The 15,598-nt window shown below is 43.2% G+C and overlaps 1 protein-coding gene across 2 annotated transcripts in view; it reads right to left on the bottom strand.

Moving 5' to 3' along the window:
- LOC147685309 (ectonucleotide pyrophosphatase/phosphodiesterase family member 7-like) overlaps positions 1 to 4,381 on the bottom strand; it is a 232,918-nt gene extending 228,537 nt beyond the window's left edge. The window contains exon 1 of one of the 2 annotated variants that reach the window (XR_015300687.1): positions 4,062 to 4,353. Coding sequence is in view for 1 of the 2 variants with exons in the window: in XM_086941229.1 (XP_086797355.1) it covers positions 4,062 to 4,353 (292 nt within the window). In the remaining variant the exon portion in view is untranslated. Of the gene's footprint in view, positions 1 to 4,061 lie in introns of both variants that reach the window. The other variant, XM_086941229.1, reaches the window with a different exon arrangement.
- Between the last annotated feature and the right edge of the window lie 11,217 nt (positions 4,382 to 15,598).

The following is a 15,598-nucleotide window of genomic DNA, read 5'->3' as shown; positions in this document are numbered from 1 at the left end:
AACAGTATACTCGGGCTACAAACATGTATAATAGGATGCACAAATAACATAAGAAAGACACTAGAACAAAGAATAAGAAATAGCACGAGGCAAAACCCATGATACACACTAGTCCAAAACGAAAGCTTAAAGGCAATGTTAAACCTTAAGTTTTATACATAACAAAGCCACAGGTAAAGAAACAGAAGACAAAATCATGAGTTTCATTCGTTCGTTTGTTCATAAACTTTATTTGGTTGAGGAAAAGATACAACCATAAAAGTAGATATAAAAAACACATACAAATGTAAAAAAACAAACGATAAAAAAACAATCCATCATCCAATCTCCAGATTATTTAGTACATAGAACACAGTAAAATATACAGCTCCAAATCTATTACGACGGTATTGTGTAAAAAAGGTGCAATCAAAAACACCCCTTAAAAATTATGTATACAAATAATCTAGATATTCTATGCAATGGTCAATAATTTAAATACATTTAAAAGGGTCAGGTAGCTCAATGAACAATAAAAATGGATGGTACTCAAGCCAATATATATTGTGATACACTCTCCTTATTTTCATGGCATTCAATAGAAAAAGTGCAACATTGTTACAGACATAGGGGTCACCTAATGTCACCAAATAATTCATTACAGCTTTATGGGTTCTAATATTCTGGGCAACAAACGTGGGTTTCAAGTAGCGGAGCCTCAAATTCTGGTACAGTTTACAGAACAATAAAAAGTGCAGAGTGCTTTGTTTGCTATGACCATCACAGGGGCGGGGGTCGCATCAGAGGGGCAGGACCTTGGGTGAGGAAACTCAAACAGATGATGCCCAATACCACATTTCAGCCTTGTCAGCACAAAACGGTGCTGCCTAATAGTTACGCATACCAGGTAATGATTATGCCCCTTCTCCTTATCCAAGGACTTGTAGAATATTACAGATGATTTTTTCCATCATCTAGCTCACGTTTATCCAGCCTTGTTTGGAAAAATATATTTGTAATCCTATTCTTGGTAAGTGATGTAAACTGGGTAATGTTGGACTAGATAGACAAATTGAATAGTCTACCAAGAATAGAGTTAATATAGGATAGCCAAGGTATATTTAGGGCTTTATCCAGGGCAAGACGGTCAAGGATAATGGTTCTAGTAAAGCTGGTTTCCTCCTTGGCCCAAAGCAATATCCATAGTAACAGTGGTCTCACCAAAAAGAGGTCTTATAGAAAGTGCAAGTCAACCTCATTATGAACTATAGTATTTGCTGCACAGGGTATAGGTGTTAACATGGCCCCAGAGTCAAGCCCCATATGTAGCGGTAGTCACACGCTTAGCTTTGTAGATAGCCTCCATTTCCTTAATCAGTCGGCTACCCGATTTAGAGGCGAATTTAACAATTCCCTGGGAAACCCTGCTCATTTTCGCTCTAGTATTTAGAACATGCTGTGCCGATGAGCCATTGCCGGCAAACAGAATCCCCAGATAGCAAAAAAAAATTCACTGAAACTATTGGGATACTGTCAATAAAAAAGGTTCTGCAGGGTGTCTGTATTTGGCCACAGATCATAGTAAAAGTTTTGGTTTTATTAATAAGCATTTTCTTGGAGGTCATATATATTCACTAAATGCCTTCATCAGTCTCTGCTTTTCCATTCAAAACCAAAACCTGAGATGCACACAGAGCAAAAGTATGTACACTGCACAATAAAACCGTGAAATGCATATGACAAAAGCAAGGACACACACTTCTTAAAATACGCACGATAAAACATTGGATTTACGCTAAAGAAAAGCTTACATTGCACATCCCATAACATTGCAGGATGTACACGGAACTAAACCATAAGACAATGGCACAGCAAACGCATAGGACCAACACTAGGGGAAAAACATAGGCTGCAAACATATGCAGCCTCAAATAATGAACACATTGCAAGCAGTCATGGCAAAACCATGTCATGCACACACCATGGAAATAAAAACACACACTCGACGTGGCTGGCTGAACAAAATCTATTCCTGTGGGTGTCTCTGTGCCACTCCTGGCTGGCCTTCTCAGAGGATACATCATGGTCACATGGCAGATACCCTCCCCAGGGCTGTTACACGTAGCATAAGTACAACTACAATATAAGACGACAAAAACACAGAATCCACACAAAGAAATGTAGAATACACACAATACGTGCACATGCCAAAAGCATAGGTAGGACACGAGGAAATAACATGGCCCATCCACATTAAACAAAAAAAAGGTGGAATCATCTTACACGATAAAAGCTTTTACCATACATCGTGGTAAGCATTCGAGAATGACAAAACAGAAAGACACTACAAAAGGAAAGGATGCACACAAACAACCACAGGCTATACGCTCATGACAAAAGTGGGCGGTACAACTATAACAAGAGCATAAGACACACACATGATAAAAGCTTAGAATACACACAAGAGCAACTGGGACACTCGTTATAAAATATAACATTCACACTCGACATTTGCTAAGGGCTGCGTTTGAGGCAGAATATCATTCCCACGTGGAGATACACGGGCTCAGGCCCCACAAAGCACAGCTGTCCAAGAAGTAACAAGTAATGTAAAGTATCAGCAATAGACCGCAGAGCTATCTCTCAAGTTACAAAGAACAAGAGAGTCCCGCTTGAGACATCGGAGCTTACTCGCAAGGGACACCGACCTTACAGACTCGGGGGTTGCATAACAGAGATATTACTCAGGTGACTAATAATTTACAGCCTCAGGGCTCAAAGAGCAGAAGACTCCTGTAGATTACACAGAATCTGCATATGTTAGCTTTCCGAAAGCAGAGCTATCTCTCAGGTTTCACTAATTATACAGCTCGAGGCATTGCAGAGTATTGCTATGCCTCAGGTAGCACCTCATATACGGGCTTTGGATTGGGGAACATATTGGCTTTGAGACTCTACACCAGAGCTATCTCTCACTCTACTTAAAGCTCGCAGGTTTAGGCCTCAGATACTAGAGATGCTCATAAGGTAATAGAGAATACACGTTTTTACGCAGCAATCCCTCAGGTGTCACTGCTTCAAATACATGACAAGTTGGAAATGAAGATAAACAAAGCTAGTAGCTGAGAATAGTACCGAGTGTCAGCTAAAAGCTTGGACCAAGTCACTTCAGACTAGCTAGCCCTTGTGTGTTTTTTTTTGTTCTATACATTGACGTTCCCATTCTATGATGGATTCGGCGACCCTGATTTTCCGTATTTCACACCTTACACCTCATCCTCATGTGGAGTGTGCCTCTATAAATTGATCTTCTCCCTCCAAACAAGAAAAATGTTTCCCCTACCTTTAGTAGGATCACCCTCCGTAAACTTTGTCTCACTTTCAAAAACCTGCAGCTTGCAGTGCATTCCATGGGTCCCCTTCCAAAATCACTCAACCTCTCCTTCTCGGGAACTTAGAAGGTGCATATGTGGAGCGGGGCCCCCGAAACACCTATAGTTGGCTGAATGAGGGATACCCTGGCGGGGGAGGGCCCCAGCACCACAGAGTATGCGTTTTGCCCCTGATCTCAATACTGTTCTCTAGAAGAGTTTTTCTATGCAACATTAAGCCTCGAGGCACCCTCCTGCCTGGAGCTCCACGTTGTGGCTTCTACAGCCTACGGCTCTCGGGCTTTCAGCTTCTCCCTTCACCACGGTTCGAACACCTGTGGCACTCTTTGGAACTTAAAAAAATATTTACTATAAAAGGAAAAGCTTCCAACTGCCCTCACTGTGAGATTCACACTTCCCTCCCCGGCTTTGATGTTAGTCAAAATCTTGATATGGACCCTCCACCGCTTTGGCACCGTGACTTTTATTGCTGAACTGTCTTGCCTTACTGTACTTTGTGCTGCTATCTTTTCCTCTGCTATGTAACCGATGTGAAGCGCTCCGATACCCTCCGGTCAGGCTAGCGCTATATAAAACTTCTTAAATAAAAAAAAAACTAAAAAAAACTATGAAATAACATGCCAACGGACAACTTGATTTAGTAATAAAAAGTAGATAAACACCTCCTATATGCCTCTAATGCTCACTTACCAGTAATGGTTGTGAAGTGGGAGGGCGATGTCATTGTCACAAAGGGTGGGGTGATGTACTTGGCCTTCACCCCTTCCTTTGTCAGGCGGTCCAAGTTGGGGGTGTCCACGTCCTGGTCGTAGTCCCAGCGGAACCCATCGAAAGAGACAACCAGCAGCTTGCCGAAGCCCGCCTTCGTACTGGGGCTGATGGGGGCGCACGCGGCTGTCGCCAGGAAGGGAAGCAGGAGGAGCATGGCGCTGTGGATCCTCATGGTGAATGCCTCGGGCTGTGAGGAGAGTCTGGATTCCATCCCATCCCTTTTCTTCCACCCCTTGCCACTATCTAATCTCTCCATCCATTCAGTGCAAAGCTCAAAAGAGGAACGCCTCCACGGTCTAGTGCATGAATCTCACTGTGGTAGACCGTGTCTATCTAGGGATATTTTTTGCAAACATTTCCATTTTTAGACAGTTTTTCTTTATTTCCTATTTTTTTTACACATAGAAATTATTGACAAAATATACTTTCTGGTAGTCTTCATTACTCTGTGGCCTAGTTTCCCTCATCATAGTCCTTGCGTTAATGTGTTTTTATCGTCATGTGGACAGGATTGACCTACCTCTGGGTTTGAAGGCCTCTTTTCTTATGCTACATACCACCAACTCCCCAAATTGTTGAAGGGAGGTTTCTAACAGAAGAGACTCACAGAAGAGATGTGACTGTGGGGAATATCAAAAGAGACTGAATTGAAAGCTGGTGGAGGAGGAGAAATCAGAGTTTCAGGGGCCAACAAGGAGTCACCAGGAGGAGCTCTTCTTTTTTGCAGTGATCTTTTGGAGACCCTAACCCGCCGCTGAAATGACACGAAAGAAAAGAAGGAGACTGCTTGGCCAGGGAAGAGGCAATGCTTCACCTCCTCTAGCTCCTGAGGAGTGGAGTAGGGAGCAGAAAGCTGGAAGGAATCTGTTCTGGGGGAAGCAAACAGGTCCAGCCAAGGGATCCTGATCCACTCTGTTATGGACTGGAACTAGATTGGTCAAAGATATGGAGACATTGTAGAAAGGGAGACCAGCTCAATTGTTTCTCACGTCCATTCTCTTTGCCTGGCAGATAGACTGCATTCCAGGAAAGAAGGCTTACCTCTGTCCACGTTCTGATATTTTGAGGCCATGCTGTACCCTGCATCCAGTGTGGAAAGAGTGTTCCGGAAAGATCTCTGCTCAGGACACTTTACACATGTGCTAACATGTGTAACTGTTTATGCAGGAAATAGCATATGTTGTGTGCACTGAAAATGCATATTTTTTCTTATCTTGTGCATTTCTGGTTCCAGCGCACTCGTTTTGGGATCAGTGTTTCCGAAGAAAACATCACATGCACAAGAGATACGTTTATGTGAACTCTGGAAGAGTGTTTTTTCTCACTTGTTACTTTTGTAAACAAAGCACGACACTAAAAGAAAAAACTCACAATTCAGTGAAACATGCATGATTCTACCATCTGGATAACTGGAACTAGATTTACCACCATTACCACTAAACTCAGAATGAAGGCAATAGTATGGTATTTACGAGCACACAAGAACACTACACAAAAAACACCCTCTAAATATTTCCTCCATCATCACTACTGAAGATAGTCCTGAAACAGAAAACAGAATTTATTCAGGTGTGGAATCTTCAAGACCCAGCACAAAGGCTCCCTAGCTAGATAGTGCTGCAAGAACATTCTAATGGCAATAATGTTGTGTTTCCCGTGCTTATTGTGTAATTATCAAAGATAATTCACTGTTTCTTAAACATGGTAAACATTAAACTCTTTTTGAGTATAAGTATATAGAAATGTATTATTATGTTTGAGGTGTGCCCTAATGCCGGAAATTATATCCACGATTTAACCATTTTAAGGAAAAATAATACATAAGTACACAGTTTGTTTCTCTTTTCTCCCAACCCGCTCTCTGCTGCTCTTTATGGGGGGTGCCACCTCCTTACCTTTGTTGTGTCCCTTCCACAGTTCCCGGACCTCTGGCTCCTTTAACTCCGCTGGCCACACTAGCCCTCTACTCGTGCTGGCCTCTGCTATTTCAGGCAGCTCAGGGGAATGTCAGCTAGAGCTTCAGTTCACGGTGGTAAGAAGGGGACTTTGGGCCAAGGAGGACGTTGCACCCTTCTCTAATAGCTAATTAGTCGTGGCGACATTACAGGCGGGTGGGGGGTGGGTCGTGTGGGGAGAGGCGGAAGGAGTTCAATTATGATAAAATAAAACTTACGATCCCAGGTCCCGCGTTTTCCTTCTGACGCAGCTCTCCTCTGTAAGCAGAAAAAGTAGCCACCCACAGGTAGCCTCGCTTCCCTCCACCAATCACAATGCTGCAATGGCAGCATTGTGATTGGTGCGGCCGGCGCCCAGGCAGGCGCCTGAAGGAAGGCCATTTTCTCTATGTAGCAGCCTACATAGAGAAAAGGGAGAGAAAAAGGGACATGACTGCTTTGGTCGGCCCCCGGGCCAACCTAACAGTTTGGGCCTACAACAGTGGGCTAGCCACACCTCCCCTGATTTCAAGCAGACCCGCCCACCCTCCCGCCTACAACCAGGCACTTCTGCTTTCTCGCAGTGCGAGAAGCAAAAACATAAAATGGTAGTTTTACCATTTTATGTTTTTGCTTCTCGCACTGTGAGAAAGCAGTGGGGCGACGCCCCCCTGCCCCAATGGAGGGGGCCTCCACTGGATGCTTCCCTGTTTGGCCTTGCCCACATTAGTAGTATCCAAAGGTCTTCCTGCCTTTTGCCTGGATGATGGAGAGCTTAGCAGGGGGTCTCCTCAGTGCATAACTGGCTGATTTCGGTGAGGACTTATTGATCCCGGGAAATATAAGGACATCTCCGCCAAACAAAGAAGCACTTACTTCATTGGTTAAGAGGAAGGAGCCTTGTTCAGTGGATATTTACGTCTTTGTAGTTTCATTGTCTTCTCTATAGGAGGATTCATGTTATCACACATTTCTGGATAAAGACACCCCAGAAACTGAAATTTTGCCAAAATGCCCGTAAGGTCACGGGAGACATTTCCTTGTGCTCCATTACATAGCTGTACTATAGAATACATACTGAACATTTACCAAAGGAGGAAGAAATAACTTCACTTGGGTATATATTTTGTTAAAAAATGCGCGTCTTGTTGGATAAAAGAGCAAGTATGCTCCCTTTGTGGCCGAATCACTCACACAGCTATTGCCACACCCACACAGACACTCAAACACCCACTCACAGATGCACTTAGACATTCACTCAAACACTCATGCACCAATCTCAAACCCATACTGACATATAGACCCACTCAGACACCCATGTACCTACTCACAGACCCACAAAGCCACTCACACAACCATTCACAGACCCACTCAGAGACTCACACACCCCCTCACAGATACACTCAGAGACTAACACACCCACTCACAGACCCACTCAGACTGACATGCACTCACTCACAGACTGACTCACACACTCATGGAGGCACTCTCAAGCCCACATAGACACTCTCACACCCACTCACAGACTCATTCACGCTCACTCACTCAATCAATCACTCACTCACTCACACACTCATGCACCCACTCACACACCTAGTGAGAAACATATGCAGGCATTCACTCACACACCCAGTCAGACACTCACACACTAATTGAGACACTCACACACACACCTACTGAGACACTTATGCACTTACTCACACACTCATTTTCAAAAGTTACAGTTAGCAAATAACATGTAAAAAAAGTAGAAACTCACTGAAAAACCAAATGGTACACTGACGTTATAGTGAAGAAATACACTAAAAAAAACTTAGAAATTCACTGAAAAACAACACTTACAGGAATGTTAAAGTTAGGAAACAGAATAAAAAAAACTTTAAAATTCACAGAAAAAAACAAAGGTTGCTGGGACGTTATAGTTAGGAAAAAGGATTTAAAACCATTAGAAATTCACTGAAAAAATTAAAGGCTACAAAGACATTAAAGTTAGACTCAGATTTCCCTCAAAGAAAATAAATGAAATTTAGCAGATATAGTTACCTGATCTAACGATAACGTATGTCCCCGTAATACAATGCTTATGACCTCACATATTACGTCACTCATGACATGGTCAGCGACATCACTGGTGACATCTCAAATGACATCACTGATGACATCATCCAATAAAACACTCACACACCCACTCACACCCTCATACAAGCTCTCATACACACACTTCTGCTCCCACACAGCTACTCACATACTCATTCACAGACCCATACCAGTACTAACATACCCACTTACTGATTCATAGAGCCACTCACAGATCCACCCACTCAACTACTAACTCACCCTAATAGCCACTCATGCACCCACTCACTCACCAACACAGCCACTCTCACATACAGTCATTTAGACATACATACACTTACACACCCACTCATACACCCTTACAGACACACACACAACGTCAGTAAGTCATACAGATACCTTCACACCTGCTCAGTTATCCACAGTCACTCATACAGCCACTCACTCACCGTCACTGACACAAGCACACACTCACCCATACAGTCACTCTCACATTCACTCTCTCACCCACACAGTCACTTACACAGCGACTCACTTACCCATACACCACATATGCACCCACTCACTCACCCAAACAGCCACTCACACACCCATCCCTTACTTGTACATGCCTCTCACTCACTCATACAGCCACTCATACAGCCACTCAGACACTGATACAGCCACTCACTCACCAACTCAACCACCCATACATCTACTCATATCCACTCACTCAACCGTACAGCTAGTCACACACCTTTTCACACACCCATACAGTCACTCAGATACCCACTCACATACAGATACACACAGTCACAGAGTGGCTCACATAATATATGTTAGAAATAGCATCACTCAATACTCGTACACAAAGTATAATTTAAGTTATGTAGTAGCTTACTATATATATTTAACACTCATAACGTTTAGAAAACACTGACACTCACCAAATGATGCAATCAGTGATGTAATCAGTGCTGTTAGCAGTGATATAAACAAAACACCAGCGCACATCCCATATAGTCACTTTTTCTCCTCTGTACAATCAGCACTCTTTTTCCTTTCAATTTGCAAAACTTCTGGGAACACTTTTTTTCAGTCTAGAAAAGTCACGTAGTGTAGAAAATTCAGATTTTATTTCCTTTTAAAACACAATGCTCCACAGCCGATGAGCGTTTCGCCCTTTGCGGGCTTCCTCAAGGCTGTAAATTATACACAAAAAGAAACATTCTAAAATCTTTATGTCCTAGACATTACCCATCCAACATATCCGACATTTACCATATGTGTCTATCAGTTACCACATTCACCAGTGTAGCGTATGTGATCATGCTGACCACCATATACTTGTGGAAAAAAATCATGCACGTCAAAATACTTGCCTAACAGCAATCTTCTTGCCAGTTACAGTTACAAAGCACACAGAAAAAGATGTGACAGTCACCATGTGTAAAAAGTTAACTCATAAACCCCATGTGTCACGACAGAGGGACTACTCCCTTAGTTTGAAACCACATCTGCAAGCGTGCAGAAAGATACCATCTAAGAATGCGTTGAAGGAACATTATTATCCTGCTCACCTTATTTGCAATGTTTAGAACACTATATTCATCTAGGTATAGGCTTGCCAGTGTACGAATTTCTATGAGAAAAAAATCATAAAATATGTACTTAGAACATTCCAATTTGTCTATAACATCTCTTTTCCCAACCTAGAAATGAATGATATTGGCAAGGCACATTTAGGAATCTCACCTTTAAATAAGATTCTCCATATGTAGTCAAATGGTTCCGCACAAATCAATAAATAGTAGTCAAGTCCTCTGTGCTTTCTACGCTCGTGGAGCCATGATAAGTTCCATCTGTTATGCAAATAATTTCAAAAAGGCCCATAATTATTCACCCCCGTATCTTATACCAATGAGATATTATGTTTTTTCGAGCTTGGGGATTTCTAAACAAATATGACCCAATAGTACTAACCCCCTTGGTATGTAACATAGAATGAGGTATTTCCTTAGAATTAGGGACTAGTTTATGCCCTTGTTTCTCATACGTCTCAGAGTTGGTTTCAATAAAAACAATCTATTGGAACTTTGATGGGCTCCATTAAATATAATTAAAAATCTTGTCTCTACTTGTTCTGTTAGAATTATTATTCTTAACAGGCGTTTTCCTCATTGCAGGCAAAAAGAGCCCCTATTCCGTATCTAATTACTTATGTTCCTTATGTTCCTTCGTCATGCAAGTACATCATTTATTTCATGTTGAAATTATATTTAAATCCACAAATTACTTTATGCCCACCTTTGCTGTACATAAACAGCTCTTTTCCCATGTTGTTTTATATTATGATTAGGCCACCTGCAAGTTACTAACCAGAGCACTGCTGCTTATTATAGTTCGACTCACACAATCAAGAGATCTTTAAAAACAATTCATACTAAACCGGCGAAATTCAAACAAGCTATTCCATAGCGCTTGTGGGTTTGTGGCTTTGTGCCACGCCACTCTCCCAACTCTGCACACCACTAATCCTCCCTGGTCCTACTCGGCAATATTTGTACTTCTTTTATAAAGTTTTGTTGCGCTATATATAATGTTTCTTTTTGTTTATGATTTACAGCCTTGAGGAAGCCCGCAAAGGGCGAAATGCGCGTCGGCTGTGGAGCATTGTGTTTTAAAAATAAATAAAATCTGTATTTTCTACACTACGTGACTTTTCTGGACTGAAAAAAGTGTTCCCAAAAGTTTTGCAAATTGAAAGGAAAAAGAGTGCTGACTGCACAAAGGAGAAACAGTGACTATATGGGATGTGCGCTGGTGTTTTGTTTATATTGATCTGACAATCTGACACGTTGTTCGTGGGCGGAAAGTCTTTTTTTGATGCTTGAGGGGATAAGTATCCAACACCATAGCTGCACTCAATATTGGATTCTTTGAACTAGATATTTGGAATAACTATTGCTACAAGAAGGGGGCATGACTTGATGTGCAGATCTATAATAGCAAATCCACCTATCTCTGTTCTCAGTGATGTCGCTGATGGTGCCATGAATGATGTAATATGTGAGGTCATAAGCAGTCCCTGTAACCTTTGGTTTTTCAGTGAATATATATATATATTGCCTTTAGGGTATTTATATATATATATTTTAGAACTAGATACCCGTTGGCCGAATGGATTGAATAATATTGATGAAATGCATCACTCTCTGTGATGCGTTTTTCTGATACAGTAATCCCTTATGTGTTAACATCTTTGGACCCGGTAAATTACTTTTTTCTCCCTCTTAGTTAGGTTCCCTATTTTGAGGTTGAGGCCGGGTCCTATATCTGTCCCACACTTATGAATCTCACTCAAGGGGTTTGAGATAACCATGGAATATGTGTTGATTGAAATGTGAACGCTTTGACCTATGTGTGTTTAACTTACTTATTTTAGCTCATATGAGGTTATTCTGCTTGTGTACTAGTCCTTGATATAGATATTTGTATATAGACATTTATATTTTTATATGTTTATCTATATACATCTCTATTTTTCTAAAAGATTTTCTACTTTTGTACTTTGACTGAGGCTAAAATTGAATACATGAATTATCATATTGATCATAGGTTTTACTCTTTGTATATATATGCATGTATATATTATATTGTATATATGTATATATATTATTGAATGAGAATTTAGGTGTATTTATTGGGTTTTTATCACAGTCTTTTGATACTATTTGTATACTATTTATTACAGAGTGATAAATCATGTTCATGAACTAGGCATATTTAAATGTTTCCAGGGACCTGTGAAACTGTTTTATGTCATGATATTTCCTGTCCCTTGATTAATGAATGGTATTGCACTGAACTTTTTTGCTCACTTTCCTGCCCTTTCTTCTTTTCTGCACTTTATTTCACTCTCACACAGCACTTTATTGTCTGCCTCTGTTTTATGATTATATAGGCACTTTATGTATCATATTGTATGTGATAATATTGGTACGTCCTATGAGAACTCTGTATTTATACAGTTAGACTTTGTTCCATTGTTTGACGTTATCATGTGGTAAGTTTATCTAACTCCCACAATATACATACAAGAATCCTGGATTTATCTGGTGAAAATTATTAGTGCTCATGTTTTGTCAGAGACTTAATAGCGGCAGTATGTCTTCACTTTTTAATTGTCACATGACACACTACGTCACTGTGAGGGGGTGTTCCCTTCTAACTTTGCATTTAAAAAAGCATTATGTGTTCATTACATGTTGCAGCGTGATCAAGGGCATAATTTGCCAGAAATGCGTAGCTGCTTTCTGTGTACCGAATAAAATCTTTCTGATGCTGAATTACCATGGTCCGTCTTCCTTCTGTTTGCTGGCGTGCTAGCTTGAGACGCCGAGAGATTCGGAGGAGTCACGTGGCATTTATATATATACCCTGAAGGCAATACCACCATGCATTTCTAAACTTTCACTACAAATTTCTCCCCAGTAAAGAGAAAGGCTGCAATCAGAATGGGAATGCTTTTTCGGCTGTCCGCACAGCTTTTGCTAACCTAAAAAAGCCTAATTTTCTCCACAGATTAAATGCTTTCCACATGTGTGCGATCAAGTAAACAAAAACAAAACACTTTCCATTTTAAGCAATAATTCTAGAAGTTTTTGCGTGGCTAATTTAAGATTGGGTTGGCACTTAGCAAATGCCAGAATGTGATAGTGTCTTCTAGGTGTCCCACACATCAGGAACACAGCTGGCCTGCTTCCCCGGATAGTTTCTCATCCTGCTAGGCCGGTTACTTTTCTTTCCTCTCCGAGCAGGCAGACAGGCTTCTAGTCTTTGGGCAGAATCATAAGTTGCACAGACTTAAAGAGATGTTCCCTCACCTCTGATGAACTAGCAATCCTGCCGACATCAGCCCTAACCCTAGAGCAGCTCCTTTAGGATTCAGTAGAGCACTCCCTTCCGTGCTCTAGAATAACTTATAACTTAAAGACAGGGAGATGGTTTGGGCACCACGTTTAAAATCATTTTCCAGAGAGGGAATGTGCATCAACATTCTTAGGTCCTGACCCCATTTGGGTTTTCCCTTTGAAAAGTAGTTTTCTGTCTGCAGTGCAGACACAACCTTTGTGCAAGGTGATAGATCCACAGCAGGTAGTGAGAATGCTGTCTCCAAGCAGGACTGTGAAAAAACATAGGCACAATGAAGGGTGAAGTCTCTGCACCCTACTGGCATATGGAAGTAGCTATCAGGAATGGACAAAAGTGGAGGCCGGTGATACTTCCAACCCGGTCCAAGTCGGGATAAGTAATAAAACAGACCGAAATGGCCGTTTTACAGGAGGATAATCTTCGTAAGGGGCGTGTAGCGGTTGCCGGCTACACGCCCTGACCTAGCCTTGGCACACAGCCATAGCGGTCTCTACAGACGGCATTACCTGCCCGTCTCTCCTCTTTTTTGTACTTGGACTTACGAAGATTATCCTCCTGTAAAACGGCCATTTCGGTCTGTTTTATTACTTAACCCGACTTGGACCGGGTTCGAAGTATCACCGGTCCCCCGATATCATTTTTTCTCACAAGAGATCAGCCCTGAAGAGTCACGGTTAAATATCCTTTGACGAAACACGTGTCGGTTGGCCATTTTCCCTGGTGGATCTCCTTCTAATGGGACCACCAGCAGTGAATAGAAATAAAAATATTTGAGAAAGCGTTCTGGTGACAATCTTATCCTTTTTGTTTGAAAACATGTGATAACCTTCACAATATCTTACCCTTATTTGTGCGCTCTGGACTTAGCGTAGGAGATGATATTGAGGTCGTGTTGGCGGACCACTTGTGCGAGGGGGGCCATGTAGATGTTAAACAACGTCAGGCTGTGAGATGAGCCCTGGGGGATGCCGCAGATGATATCGGTGGCCTCAGGTCGGAAGGGCGGGAGGCGGACGCTCTGGGTTCTGCCGGAGAGGAAGGACGTAGTCCAGTCAAGGGCCTTCTCTTGGATTCCGGATTCTAGGAGGCGGGTCTTTAGAGTGCGATGGCAGACCATGTCAAATGCAGCTGACAGGTCCAGGAGGATGAAGGCTGATGTTTCGCCGTTGTCTAGTTGGCGCCTGATGTCATTTGTGGCGGCGATGAGGGCTGTCTCGGTGCTGTGGTTTCGTCTGAACCCCGACTGGGACTGGTCCAGGATGTTGTCTTCCAGGTGGCGGGCCAGTTGCATGTTGACGATTTTCTCGATGTCCTTCGCCGGATACGGGAGCAGGGAGATGGGCCGGAAGTTCTTGAGGTCGTTGGGGTCCGCCTTAGTCTTCTTGAGGAGGGCGTTGATTTCGGCGTGTTTCCAGCTTTCCAGGAAAGTCGCTGTTTTGAAGGAGATGTTGATGACCTTCCGTAGTTGGGGTGCGATGGCAGCGTCTGCTTTGTTGAATACGTGGTGTGGGCACGGGTCTGACGGAGATCCTGAGTGGCTGGAGTTCATGACCTTGCGTGTCTCGTCGTCGTTGACGTTAGACCAGGAGGTCAGGCAGTTGGCGCTGGTGGTGTTCACAAGGGAGGTGTGGTCTGGCGTGGTCGGGCGGTCATGCTGTTGAAGCTGTCATGGATGTCAGTGATCTTGCGGTGGAAGAAGATGGCCAGTGAGTTGCACAGTTCTTGTGAGGGGGCTATGTCATTGGCATTGGTGCTGGGGTTGGAGAGTTCCTTTACGATGCTGAAAAGCTCTTTGCTGTTGTGTGCGTTGTTATCCAGGCGGTCTTTGAAGGAGGATCTCTTGGCTAATCTGATGAGGTGGTGATGTCTGCGGGTGACGTCCTTGTGGGCTGCTTAGTTGTCCGGAGTGCGTTCGTGGAGCCATATCTTCTCCAGTTTCCGGCATGCGCATTTGGAGGTCTTCAGCTCGTCGGTGAACCAGCTGGCTCTCTTGCTGGTGTGGTTGTTGGAGGGTTTCTTGAGTGGGGCGATGGTGTTGGCGCAGTCATCGATCCACTGTCTGAGGTTGCGGGCTGCGATGTCTTGGTTGGTGGGGTCGGTGGGTGGGTTTTGGGCGAGGATGGTGATCAGCTAGTCGTCAGTGACTTTGCTCCAGCAGCGGCGAGGTAGCTGTTGGGTGCGGTGGTGCGTGGTTGGTTTATTGAAGGTGAAATGGATGCAGCGGTGGTCAGTCCAGTGGAGTTTGGTGGTGTGGTCAAAGGTGACATGGGTGCCTGTGGAGAAGGCGGGATCCAGCGTGTGGCCAGCGGCATGGGTTGTTGCGGTGACGAGTTGTCTGAGGCCGAAGTTGGCGAGGTAGTCGATCAGGGTGGCGGAGTTGGCATTGTTGTTGTTCTCGAGGTGGAAATTCAAGTCCCCGAGGAGGATGTAGTTCATGAGGCGAGTGCGTGGGTGCTGGCGAGGTCGGCGATGGAGTCGCTGAATTGAGCTCGGGGTCCGGGGTGTCTGTAGATGAGTTTTCCTCTGAGGGTG

The sequence above is a fragment of the Lissotriton vulgaris genome, chromosome 10, assembly GCF_964263255.1.
Source record: "Lissotriton vulgaris chromosome 10, aLisVul1.2, whole genome shotgun sequence".
NCBI lineage: Eukaryota > Metazoa > Chordata > Amphibia > Caudata > Salamandridae > Lissotriton > Lissotriton vulgaris.
This window is presented reverse-complemented; position numbering and strand designations above follow the sequence as displayed.